The sequence below is a fragment of the Bison bison genome, unplaced genomic scaffold (genome assembly GCF_000754665.1).
Source record: "Bison bison bison isolate TAMUID 2011002044 unplaced genomic scaffold, Bison_UMD1.0 scf7180017864489, whole genome shotgun sequence".
Taxonomy (NCBI): domain Eukaryota; kingdom Metazoa; phylum Chordata; class Mammalia; order Artiodactyla; family Bovidae; genus Bison; species Bison bison.
In genome coordinates this window covers 7,211,311-7,225,540 of record NW_011495048.1, presented here as the reverse complement: position 1 = coordinate 7,225,540, position 14,230 = coordinate 7,211,311, and the positions used below count along the sequence as shown (strand labels likewise).

General features: G+C 34.5%; 1 protein-coding gene across 1 annotated transcript in view; it reads left to right on the top strand.

The window, feature by feature from the left end:
- The window catches only part of USP34 (ubiquitin specific peptidase 34), a 241,399-nt gene that overhangs the window by 200,310 nt on the left and 26,859 nt on the right, over positions 1-14,230 (top strand). The window contains 13 exon segments of the mRNA XM_010863267.1: positions 1,492-1,556; positions 1,652-1,727; positions 1,819-1,866; positions 1,957-2,022; positions 3,756-3,836; positions 5,729-5,814; positions 6,187-6,355; positions 6,455-6,529; positions 7,937-8,088; positions 11,660-11,708; positions 11,794-11,898; positions 11,988-12,032; positions 12,756-12,860. Of these exon segments, the coding sequence (XP_010861569.1) occupies positions 1,492-1,556; positions 1,652-1,727; positions 1,819-1,866; positions 1,957-2,022; positions 3,756-3,836; positions 5,729-5,814; positions 6,187-6,355; positions 6,455-6,529; positions 7,937-8,088; positions 11,660-11,708; positions 11,794-11,898; positions 11,988-12,032; positions 12,756-12,860 (1,122 nt within the window).

Sequence of the window (14,230 nt, the reverse complement as noted above, 5' to 3'; positions counted from 1 at the left end):
GGCAGCCCACCAGGCTCCCCCGTCCCTGGGATTCTCCAGGCAAGAACACTGGAGTGGGTTGCCATTTCCTTCTCCAATACATGAAAGTGAAAAGTGAAAGTGAAGTCGCTCAGTCGTGTCCAACTCTTAGTGACCCCACGGACTGCAGCCTACTAGGCTCCTCCATCCATGGGATTTTCCAGGCAAGAGTACTGGAGTGGGGTGCCATTGCCTTCTCCAGGGTCTACCAGGCTCTAAGACCAAAGCAGTAGTGGTTGAGAGTTAAGTTCTGGTGGAGTAAAGGGTGACAAAAATTATAACACAGGAGCTGAGCTTGTGGCTAAAAGCAGGAAGCTTGGAATGGGGCTCTATTGCTGTGAAAAGGCACTGAATTGGGATAGGTAAATGCTGTCAGTCTCTCCCCGGGGCTATAAGAAAGCTGCTGTGGTTGGAAATCCTAGAGGAACAAGAACTCTGAAGCAGGCCAAATCAGGTCTGTGATTTTTTCAAATATTGATAATATGGAGCAGGAGCCCTAATTAGTGATTTTAAGACCTGATTCTGGACTAGAGTCATGGATAGGGAAGGCAGGTAGAGGTGGTTTCAAATCTTCAGAGGGATGAAGAGAGTAATACCTATAATCAGAACATAGGGGACCTCCCTGTGGTGGTAGAGTGGTTAAGAACCCGCCTGCCAGTGCAAGGGACACGGATTTGATCTGGTCCAGGAAGATCCCACATGCCACAGAGCAGTTAAATCGGGCACCATAACTACTGAGCCCTTGCCCTAGAGCCTGTGCTCTACAACAAGAGAATCTACCACAATGAGAAGCCTGTGTATCCCAAGGAAGAATAGTCCCACTGTCTGCAATTAGAGAAAGCCCATATGCAGCGATGAAGACCCCAGCACAGCCAAAAATAAGTAAAACTTAATAATAATCAAAACATAAATTTATTCCAGATAAAAATAATTTTATGGAACCGACTGTCAATGACTTAGAACATATTTAGGGTATTCAGAGAGGGAAAGGACACAAAAAATAAAGTCAGCAAAGCAATTCTATAGGACAGATGTCAGAAATAATTTTTCATGATTATTATAAACAAAGAAATTACCTCTCATTAGATCGGTGAACCTGAATAACTGTTTTCCAATTTTTAAACATAAACCTTTATAAAAATACCAGCCTACCATCATTTTCCTGTGTTTTGTTTATTATATGTTTTCTCTTCAGACAGGTGGAATTTCAGAGTTCATACTTTAAAATTTTTCATAAATTTAGAATAAAAACAGTGTGGGGCTTGAGTTAGCCAGATAAGTAATGAAAAATTGGATCAGGTTTAGTGACTACTTCCATATTCCATTTACCTAGAAAAAGTCAACATAAATTTTAAATGCATGTATTTGTTTTGTTTTGGTTCTAGAGCAAGTCTTAGTCTGTCTAATAAAAATATTGGTAAAGTGTCATGAAACATGCTTTCTGATACCTCATGTTAACATTTTTTTCTTCAGTGGATTTGGCATGATAACATGCAGTTTCTTCAAGACAAAAACATTTTTGAACATACATATTTTGGGTAAGTTTGGTAGATTTTAATAAGAGATCTTTTGTTACACATTTTTAAAAAATCTTACTTCGTGAGAATTTTAACCTATTATTTTCAAATTCTAGGTTTATGTGGCAGTTGTGTAGTTGTATTCCCAGTACATTACCAGATCCTAAAGCTGTGTCTTTAATGACAGCAAAGGTAATATATGTATAACCTTAGAAAATTTCTTCAAAATTGATGACTTTAAAATAATTAAATCTTTTTTGCTTAACTTTGTCTTTTCTTGCAGTTAAGCACTTCGTTTGTCCTAGAGACCTTTATTCATTCAAAAGAAAAGGTGCATATTTTATTTTTTAAACTTTTGTGCTATTTATGTCATTTATCAGATAGCTCTTAAAACCTCCAGTGACTTCTTTTTCTTTTTTAGCCCACAATGCTTCAGTGGATTGAACTGTTGACCAAGCAATTTAATAATAGTCAAGCAGCTTGTGAGGTGAGGTGAATAATTCAACAAAACAATGCATAGCTTAAGATTCAGTTTCTTGTTTTCTTTTATTCTTAAGATGCTACAGCAAAATTATTTTATCTATTATAAATCATAGAGAGCCCAGTGTCAGTTATTCCTAAAATTACTTGATAGCCAAGAGAAATTTATAATTGTGTATCAGCTTCATTACACTGAATAAATAATTGATTTTTAAGTTATTTAAAAGTTCTTGTGTTCTCCCTGTCATGTATCAGAAGGAAAAAGTATAGAAGATTTAAGACTGTACCAGATATTTCTTAACTACTTTTGCATGTTACTAGAAAATACTAAAAAATACATATCTCCCTTACCCCCTGAGGAAAATAGTAGATCCCTTACCCCCTGAGGAAAATAGGAAAATCTATCCCAGTAGATCAATTTATGTCCTATTTTATCTTTTCCAGAATTGCCTTATAAGAGTAACATATCCCTTAGGATAATATGCACACTGGTAATAATCACTTAGCCATATTGTCATCTTACTATTGTTTATCATTTTTATGGTCTTACAAAGTGGTATGTATCTTACTAGGAATGCAAGTCTTATAAATGTCCAGAAATGGGAGACAGCAGCATAGTGTACAATGAGATTAGTTGAAGATTTTTTTCATATAGGTTTTTAGAGAGAGTTTGAGTTTTTTTCAGTTGGTTTGTTTGAATTAGGATTCAAACAAGATCCTTTCCACATTTTGCTTTTGTCTTATAAATCTTTTTTCACCTATTAATATAGTTGACCTGTGGACAACAGGGGTTTGAACTGTTTGTCCTCTCATACGTAGATTTTTTTCAGTAGATATGTACAGTACTGTACAATCTGTGGTTGGTTAAGTCTGAGAATGCAGAGGAATCTCAGATACAGAGGGTCAGCTATGGGACTTGAGTATTTGCAGATTTTTGTATATGCTGGGACTCCATACCAAAGAGCAGCTGTAGTTACCTTTTTTCCCCCCTCCGTACCACTTTGTCATTTGTTCTGCAGGATTTTCCACATGCTGGTTTTGACCGACAGCATCTTTTGTGTGTTCTTTGACATACTCCTCTATTCCCCTTCTTCTTCATGATTTTTAAGAAACTGGTAGATGGAGAAGCTATATTAGGTCATAAATTTGTTTTGTTTTTGTTGTTTTTAAATAAAGTTGTCACTTTAGTTTTTTCACTAAGGATTTTCTTCTGGAACTCAAGGAGTTAAAATTCTCTACAGTTGTCAGCAATTATATGTATGCATTAATGAGCAGTACAGTTCAGTAAAGGAGTTAAATATGTGATTAAGAGATATCTTGAAATTAATGGGAAATTGTCTAAGCTAAGTAAGTGTAAAATGTTTTTTGTTATCAAGAGACATAAATTGGTTTTAAACAGGAAAAGTGAATCATACTCAGATCCTATCTTATTTAATAGGAGCAAAAGATTCTACAGTGTGACATTTAAGAAGTCTAAGAGAAAAATAACATTCCACTTTGTTAAGCACTGCCAGTTGTTATCATGTGGGTTGTACACTAATATAAATGGCATCCATGGAATTCTGTATTGAGAAGCCTTTGATTATGACTTTAGGCATTTTAGATTTTAGACTTTCTATCGAAGAATCTGTTTTGGTGAGAACTTAAAATAATTCAAATTTCAGTTAAAATTAAAATCCTTGTGTAATGTTTATCCCCAATTATTGGTTGAATATTAAAAATCACATGATTTTCTTACAGTGGTTTTTGGACCGCATGGCTGATGATGATTGGTGGCCAATGCAGATACTAATTAAGTGCCCTAATCAAATTGTGAGACAGGTAAGAAAAATTTTCTTTGAAAAAGTAGTAGTTTTCAAGTTGATTACTCTGAATTTGCCCATGAATATACTTTAACCCATTTAATTCATTTAATTCAATGAAAGCATTGAAAAGATTGACCTCTTACCACAAAAGTCACTTTGCTTTTATTTTCACCAGCCTCTTGGCAAATCAGCTATCATTCCATTCAAGTGATTAAAATAATTCACATTTCCTGGTTATGGGAAGATAGCTATAACTGCCTGTTTTCTCAGTTATGCGTATTGTACTCTGGAGATCACAGGATCGATGTGTGATATGTGAATTGTACTGATACTTTTTCAGTTCCTTAGATGCTCTAACCATGGTAGGGTACGGTAATAGCCTTGAAGTTAAATGAATAGTATATAACTTATTTCTGTGACAGATTCTGAACTATCACATGAATCAATTTATTTTTCTTAAACCAATGGAAAAATTAACAAGAAAGAAAAAACACATATATCCACTTATGATACAAAACCAAAAATTTAATCTGAAAGATGCTACTTTAAGTTATTCTTGATATATAATTCTTATAAAACTTTTTGATGTGTAAAATTTAGTGGTTTTTAGTCCTGTTCCCAAACATGCAACTATTATCTGTCTGTAATTTTATAATACCCTGAAAAGAAATCCCATACATATGAGCAGTCACTTCCATTTTATCCTGTTCCTTCTCTTCAGCCCCTGGCCACCATTCATCTACTTTCTATCTCTATGGATTTGCCTATTTTCACCATTTCACTTGAAGAAAATCACACAGTATGTGTTTTTTTGTGACTGGCATGTTGTGGCTTATATCCGTAATTTATTTCTTCTTACTGCATAATAATATTCCATATATGAGATTTTGTTTCTCTGTTCAGCAGTTGATGAACATTTGTGATGTTTCCACTTCTTTGCTAGTTTGAATAACACTGCTGTGAACATTCGTGTATAGATATTTGTGTGGACATATGTTTTCAGTTTTTTTGGATATATACATAGAAGTGAATTGCTGGGTTGTATGGTCACTATGTTTGACATTTTTAGAAATTGTCAGATTTTTTATCATGATGTCTGCACCTGTTTACATTCCCAACAGCAATCTATGAAGGTTCCAGTTTTGCTACATCTTCTTCAGCATTTGTTATCATCTTGATTTTAGCCATCCTAATGGGTGTGAAGTAGTATATCATGGTTTGGTTTGTATTTCCTTTGGAAATAATGATATTGAACATCTTTTCATATGCTTATTGGCTATTTGTATATCTTATTTAGCGAATTCTTAGACTTTTTTTTAGCTGCACTGGCTGTTTGTTGCAGCACACGGGGCTTCTCTAGTTGTGGCGTGCCGGCTCAGTATCCCGGCAGCATATAGAGTCTTAGTTCCCCAACAAGGGATCGAACCTGTGTCCCCTGCATTGGAAGGTTTATTCTTACTACTGGACCACCAAGGAAGTCTCACCTCAGACATTTGTAATTCATATTTTTTTTGATAAACTTAAATTGTTTTCTCTTGGTCATTGAGGTTCTGATAAGCAGATACCCTTCCCCACTCCACTTTTATGAAAGAAATGGATGCCAGGTTTCTTCTGTATCTCCACTAGTGAAGAAGGTTTCATGAAACTTTGTAGTTAGCAATCTCTACTACCAATACCTATAGTTTATTGTTGCTTTTTCCATTATAAAACGGAATATTGCTTTTCAAGCTAACTCTACCTTTTGTCCTCAGTCTGTAGTGGAGACTCCAGGAAAGCTTTAGAATGTCAAAAGATAATCTGTGAGAAAAATATAAATGAGCAACAGAATTTTTGATCATGTTCATTTTTCAGTATCTTTGTTACCTGACATGACTTGTCTCTTACATTGTCATATCTTTTCACTTTTAGATGTTTCAGCGTTTGTGTATCCATGTAATTCAGAGACTTAGACCTGTGCACGCTCATCTCTATCTACAACCAGGGATGGAAGATGGGTAAGAAGTATACCTTTTGAACTGAACATTTTAAGCTTTTTGATTACCTGCTTACAAAGTATTTTTAAATATCCGCACTGAAATATTTAGGTTCTCCTGTTTTAAAAAGTCTATAATAATATAAATCAAGGAGGAAAATTTTTGTTTTATTTTTGTTTAATTGCATTTTCGAAATCCTCTACAGGGAACTTTGACTTGTCTTTTTGTTTTGATTTCAGTGAGAGAGAACTAGAATCCAACTGTTTGTATTGCTATCATTGGTGGTATTCATAATTATAAAGATGATAAATTCAGATTTTAATATTTCTCCTCCCAGAATATCTATCCCCAGACTTCATAGTTTCTCTAAGATACATAAAATTATGTTTTCAGGTCTGATGATATGGATGCTTCAGTAGAAGATATAGGTGGTCGTTCGTGTGTCACTCGATTTGTGAGAACTCTGTTATTAATTATGGAACACGGTGTAAAGCCTCACAGTAAACATCTTACAGAATATTTTGCTTTCCTTTATGAATTTGCCAAAATGGGTGAAGAAGAGGTGAGACTGTATCTTGTTTATTTTTGGTATTATATACTTATTTTTGGTATTTAAAACATAATTGTGTTTATATTTTTAAATCAATATTTTTATTTTTAGAGCCAGTTTTTGCTTTCATTGCAAGCCATATCTACAATGGTACATTTTTACATGGGAACCAAAGGGCCTGAAAATGTAAGTACAGTTCTGCCTCATATCAGGGATATTTAGAGGCCATGGTTTCAAGTTGCACCATGGAAAGATAATAGATTTCCTTTTAAGTCCTGTCTAGCCCTGATATTAGGAGAAGGCAATGGCAGCCCACTCCAGTATTCTTGCCTGGAAAATCCCATGGATGGAGAAGCCTGGTAGGCTGCAGTCTGTGGGGTCACTAAGAGTCGGACACGACTGAGCAACTTCACTTTCACTTTTCACTTTCATGCATTGGAGAAGGAAATGGCAACCCACTCCAGTATTCATTCTTGCCTGGAAAATCCCTGGGAGAGAGGAGCCTAGTGGGCTGCCATTTATGGGGTCACACAGAGTCGGACACGACTGAAGCGACTTAGCAGGAGCAGCAGCAGCAGCCCTGATATTAAATGATATTAGGAGTCTGTTTGGTTGATATTTTTAATGGATCTAGTGAGAGAAGAAACAATCAAGTAATACATTTCACTGGTATGGCCCAGGATCAAAACCAATAAATGTAGCAAAATGACCACCACCTGCTTTAGTTTCCTGTCAGCATATTGTGTTTTGGTGAATGTTTTTTCTGACCGTATTTTTAAAGCCCTTTGCTGTATTAAATTTGTATGTCTTCCAAAAATTCAGGTAGCTAGTCTGTTTATAATATTGAAAGTATTTTATCAATTGTATATTGTTTGTAATGACCATATTGGACTGAATGCTCTGTATGTTCTATCTTATTAAATTCTTGTTGCAACCCTAAGAGGTAAGTACTATTGTTATCTCCATTTTATAGATGGGCAACTTGAGGCATAAAGAAGTTAACTTATTTTAGATAACAGTGAGTTAGCATTTGATCCTTGATTAGACTCTTGAACAAAACTATTAGCCACTATGCGGTCATGGTTCTCCAGATATATACTGTTATTATCTAATTCCAGCCTAGGTGGTTACTTGTTCAGTATTGCATTTCAAACTTCTGATGAATATCTCTTTGACATACCTACTGTTTGGATTTTCTGAAAATTGCAAATATAGATTCCTTTATTTGTGTGACTGACATTTTTATTAAATACTTTTTTTTTCCAATTCATATGAACTTTGATCCTGATTTATCTTTCAAAGAACTTACCTATAAGAAAAAGTTATTATTAAAGAATTTATCTCTTTAGGTAAGGTAAATACTCACAGTATTGGGAATTATTGTTCTTTACAGCTCTGCCTGTTAAATCTAAAATTGTCCTGAGTGTCATTTAGATTTTTAAAGTTAGAGTTAGGCCTTTGAATGTTATTTTTCATGATGCATGTTCCTGCCACTGTCTACCCTGCATTGTTGTATAAAATAATCAAGCTATTTGCTGTCAACCTAATGTTAAAAAACGAATATATTAAAAATGAATTGTGTTTATGTTCTAGCCTCAAGTTGAAGTGTTGTCAGAGGAAGAAGGAGAAGAGGAGGAGGAGGAGGAAGATATACTCTCTCTGGCAGAAGAGAAATACAGGCCAGCTGCCCTTGAAAAAATGATAGCTTTAGTTGCTCTTTTGGTTGAACAGTCTCGCTCAGAAAGGTGAAATGTTTCAACATTCAAAATGCTTAAAGCATGTTTGGTTTTATTCTTTTTACATAATTGTTTTATCATTCTTAATTCAGTGGCTTTGTTACTTAATTCTTTTTAAATAATAACATGATTCATCAACTCTTGTAGCATAAGTATTTCAGTCCTTTGTACCAAACTTTTACTTTGCCTCTGAGTCATGTTAGAAATATACATTGAAGAAATATACAGTAAAATATCTAGCAAAATTATATGTGCATTCATCTTTTAACCTAGCAACCCCACTTCTGGGATTCTGTTCCCAAAATACAGAAAGATGTATATTTATTGAAGCAATGTTTATAAACAGCAAAAGACTGAAAATGTCCACAAAGATGGGACTAGTTGAAGAAACAGCATTCCCTCTATAAGAGTACTCCATTGCAGAAAAAAGAAGAATATGGAATCTGTATATTACCATGAAGAGATCTTCAGGATAGATATTACTAAGGTGAAAAAAATGAAGGTGGACAAAAGTATCTATAGAATACTATTTTCTTTTTTTTTTTTTGGGGGCCGCATGGTTTGGCTTGCAGGATCCCCGAGTCCTAACCATTGGACTGCCAAAAAATCCCCTACAGTATGATACTTTTTAAGACAGGGGAGGCTGAGAGAGACAAAATGAGTGAAAGTGTGTGTGTGTGCGTGCGCACGCGCGTGCGTGCACGTTCGTTTCTGTGTGCGCGTGTGCATTTGTTTGTGCATGTGTGCATGCACAACCAAGCCTCATTATACATGGATCTCCAATTTGCAAATTTGCCTACTTAACTAAAATTTATTTGTAATCCTCAAATCAATACTTGTGAAGCTTTTATATTCATTTGTGGATTACAGAATGTACCAAAAATTTGGAGTTGATGTGACAACACACTTCCCCAGCTGAGGTCAGATGTCGTGACACTATGCCTTCTTGTTTCAGTTCTCATATTGTAAACAAACTTTTTTGCAGTATGTGCCACATTTTTCACATTTATGCTCTTTATTTGGTCATTTGGCTGTTTAAAAATGGTCCCAAACATAGTGCCAAGTGCTATCTAGTTTGTTCCAAAGTTCAAGAATGTGCTAATGGTCAACATTAAATCAGGTGTCTTGAAACAGAAGCACACATATGACACAAGGTAACATATTGATTTATCAATGAAAATGTTATGACCCTGAGGTTCACAGGAACAAACTGTGTGTTTTCCCTATAAGCAGTGATTTGGTGTTCACTAATTCAGTGTTTGCATCTCCATATAGAACATAAGTACTGCAAATGACAAGAATTGAGGTGTTTTTGTTTTTTTTTTTAATTGAAGACTAAGTTTTTAAAAATACACTTTAAAAACAAGTTTCCAGTGGTTGTGGGGAGGAGAAAACAGACTGGAGGGGACAGGAATGGAAGTTTGACTTCTTTGAATGTAGTACATTGTTTTGTTTTTTAGATTTATTTTTGGAATCATGTGAATGTTTTATATGATTACAAACTTAATAAAATGCAGTCCCTAAAAATCAAAAGCAGACTGAAATAAATGAAACTAACTGTATATTGAGTTGGTGACATAAACATTGGAGAAGAATTAATTAAAGTGACTTTAGAACACATTGATTTAACTGTAATTTTTAGTGGTATGTACCTGAAAGACAAAGAAAAATTGTAAAATTATCTTAAAAGTGTTTTGCTAATTATATTGTTAGTATTAATATAACTAGAATTATTGTTCTGAAACTATGTTATTGAATAAAGTAAATAGATAATTGTTAACATCATTAGAAACCAAGATTTTCAGAAAAAGAAAAGAGGAGAAATATCAATATAAAATTGTAGAATGTTTATTTGACTTCTTCAACACTAAATTTGAATTTGGCAGTATCAGTAAAGTTCATGGTATATTTTGTCTTAAGCAAACAAAAAATGTATTATGTATCTCCCATTTTCTGAAAATGTCTAGAAACTCTGTCCAACCCAAAATCAATGAGTGCCACTGGCATCTAGATATTATTTACCACTGAAAAAAATGAAGGTCCCTTAGGAAAATGGCCAGTTCCAGGTTTTGGGCAAGAAATGAATGGGAAGCCTTGAACATTTTGTCATTTTGAAAAGCAGGGAGGCTATCAAAGACTGCTGGGGTCATGTTAAAACGTCTCAAGAGTCAACTTGAGGTATCTTTGGTCACAGACTGGACAACTTGAACATCAATAATAACAAGAAGTAACTGCAAGTGGACTAAAACATGTCATGGATGTTTACATCCATGAGTTCATAATGATACCTAAAAACAAAATTTTAAAAATCATTGGCAACCTTCGGAGTATATTAAGAAACCAAATGATAATTTTGAAAGCATATTAATAAAGGAACAGTATCAAGTGTTTATCTTACCTGCAAGAATTATACTTCATGGCAACCAGATTGTAAATGAGACATGCTCGTCGTCATAGAGGTATTTGAGCTAATAAATGAGCAAGTAGTGCTGGAATTGGGATACTAGTATTTTGTATCCCAAATGAAATAATGGATCTGGAAATTGATCATTGTGGGCTGAAAACATTAGAAAAAGAGGGACAACTTTTCATTGTGCCTTGTGATGAAAGTTCATACCACCGCTTACAAGGTATTCTTAATTAAAAAGTCAAAACTAGATCTGATCAAGTTTCTGGGTTTAACTACCAGTTTACAGGAAATATGGGGACAGAGGAATATGTTAAAACAACACAGTGAGGATATAATCAGCAAGATGGAAATGTGGGAAATTCTACACGACAAACCACCTACTCTTCAGCAGATTAAATTGCAAGATAAAAACAAAATCGGAGGGGAAACCAGTTGTCTAAAAGAGATTTAAAAGACATTTCAACCAATGGCAACAGAGGACTTTATTTGGATCCTGATTCAAACAGATTATAACTTTTTTTTTTTTAAGAAACTTGAGGAAATTGTACATTGACTGGATCTTGTATGATAATAAGGAATTTTAATTTAGGTGTGAATAATGGTAGTGTTACATTTCTGAAGTTTATGTTTGAGATATATATTGATTTATGGGCTCAGTGATACAATATCTGAGTTGTTTCAGAATAGTTCAAATTGATTAAGTACTAGGTACAAATGAAACAACACTGACCATGAGTTGGTAATTTGACTGTTGGGATGCTTACACTATTTTTGCATGTGTTTGAAATTTTATTTACTAAGTTGAAGAAATATGCAGTAATTTTAAACTTGAAAGTGAAATTCTTTATTTCTTCAAAGTTTGCTTTGTTTTAAAGGTCCTCGTGTCAGAAAAGCTCTCTAAATTAAATCCATCTTAGTGCATGAACATATTGAGTTAATTAAACGGAAATAAAGTAGATTTGGACTTCTATATATAAATCTTGGAATTTTAAAAAATTGTCCAAAAGGTGTCTAATGAACAAGTCTAATAGAAAGTTCAAAAATCATTTTATGATGGTGTCTTGGTATACTTGTAACTGAATCAACAATGTTGTTATGTATCATGACTCAAATGGCTCTAAATTAGTATAGAGGAAAGAAAAACTTATTTCCACTAATGTTTTCTTTCAGGCATTTGACACTGTCACAGACTGACATGGCGGCATTAACAGGAGGAAAGGTAATACCTTCTTAATATTTAGACCACTTGATAATCCCAAAAATAACAAAACAATTCTTAAATGAACAACTTTTGCTTTTGACAGGGATTTCCCTTCTTGTTTCAACATATTCGTGATGGCATCAATATAAGACAAACTTGTAATCTGATTTTCAGCCTTTGTCGATACAATAATCGACTTGCAGAACATGTAAGTACTGAGAAACAGTCAAAAGTTTTTTGGTAATTTTTGGAAGAATATTCTGAAATTCTCCTCCCCCCACTTTTTTTTTGTTTTAGATTGTATCTATGCTTTTCACATCAATAGCAAAATTGACTCCTGAGGTATGTAGACATTTGTTAATTCATGTTTTTCAAATTACTGTGAGCACTGACCATGCTTTCAGATGAACCTTTCTAACTGTTCTTGAGGAAAAGTTTGTCAAGGCTTCCCCATAATATAGTAACCTATTTTAAAACTTGAATAAATTGAATTACCTCTTCATGTCTTATCACAAATGTCATTTTCCCAGTTAAATTAACATATAATTTGAACATATCAGTGTGTCACCTAGGTACTAAGCTTTAAAGTTGTTTGGTTTGAAGCATATGTCATATTGTACCTTGGAAGAAAGTGAACTAACTAAAATTCTGCTTAGGTGGATAAATATGTATCTTTTTAAAAATGAAAATGTTATAGCTATTTTGAGAATACATTTCAAATATTAATATGAATTCTACCTCAGCAAGCAAAAGTTGCTACAGGAAACTTTTAATCTAAACTTTTCTATAAACATGGCTGTCTCATTAACTAGAGTTTTTTTTCCCCCTAAATTGACATCCAGAAAACTATATTTTCTGTTACATGTGGCTGCTGCACAGTTGACACTGTATCCTGAGCTCATCCTGCAGATTTATGATAGTTCAGGTTCATATGTATGAGTACTAATCTCTCTAACCTAATACAGCAGATTTAAATGTGATCTGTGTGGAAGAGTTATATTTGTTTTCTAGCAAAAGTAAGTGATTCACCAGATCTAAATACGCAGTCATGTATGTGTCTTATAGGCAGCCAATCCTTTCTTTAAATTGTTGACTATGCTAATGGAGTTTGCCGGTGGACCTCCAGGAATGCCTCCCTTTGCATCTTACATTCTGCAGAGGATATGGGAGGTAAGTCTTGTAGATGTTTTAGTATTTATTTTTCTAATACAATCGCTGCCATTTTAAGTACTAGTTTCTTCTTGCTTGGGTAACTCAAAATGGTTTTAGTAAGTCACAGGTCAAGAGAAGAAAAGATGGCTTTTAGTCAGAAGATCTAAAGGAAGAAGAGTTTCTGGCTAGTTAGTGTCTCAGATGTTTAAAGACTTTCTTGTAGAATCATAAACAACCTTTAGTCCATATGAGGTTCTCATTCCCATTCCCCTGCTCTCAAAGATTCCATGAAGTGGTAGAAGCCCTAGAAATAAAAACTAGCTGCTTTCAGTAGTTGATAGAAAATACAGAGAAAGCACCAAACACTACCTTTCTTCTAGAATTACTGCTGAGGTTACAGAATTTCTTACTGAGTGTTGGAAATGCCCTCTCGCTGGTCTAGGGGCTTGGTGGACTTTTTCTCTTGATAGGCCAGATAGTAAATATTTTAGGTTTTGTGGGCCATATGGTCTCTGTCAACCACTCAACTGCTGTTTTACCATAAAATCAGCCATAGACAAAATATAAATGAGTGGGCATGGCTATGTTCCAATACAAACTCAAAAACAAGCAAACCACAGAATTTGTCCTGCAATCCATAATTTTCCAACCTCTAGATTTCCATGAAGAAAATCTTTCCAGCAGTATACTGAGCTAGTTTTCATTCTCAATTATAGTAGCAGATTGGTCAAACAATAAGAAAAGTAAAGATGGAAACTTCAAGGAATTAAAGCACTTTAATGTATACTTTAAAAATTTTTAATTTTGTTCATTTGTTTTTATCTATGCTGGGTTCTTGTTGCTGCACAGGCTTTTCTCTAGTTGTGGCAAGCAGGGGCTACTCTCTAGTTGTGATGTGAGGGCTTCTCACTGCGGTGGCTTCTCTTGTTGCTGAGCATAGACTCTAGAACATCTGGACTTCGGTAGTTGCAGCATGTGAGCTCAGCAGTTGCAGCTCCCAGGCTCTAGAGCACAAAGTGTCAGTAGTTGTGCTGCAAAGGCTTAATTGCTCTGTGGCATGTGTGATCTTCCTGGACCAGGGATTGAACCTGTGTCATCTGCACTATCAGGCGGATTCCCGTCCACTGTACCACCAAGAAAGCCCTGAAAACAGTTTTAAATAAGTTTGTAAACTTAAGACCTAAAAGTCATTGGGTTTCTCTTATTGGTCCTTTGCTAGAATCCTTGGTTAATATAATTTGATTTTGTAAACTATTGAGAAAAACTTTTTGAACATATTCCTGTTAATAAAAATAAATTGCTTTAAAAATGGGAGAAAAAAACATGGGTGTGAAACTTCTTTCAGGTTCTAGTTTTCAGGAAACTGTTTTAGCTTTCAAGTGTCTAAT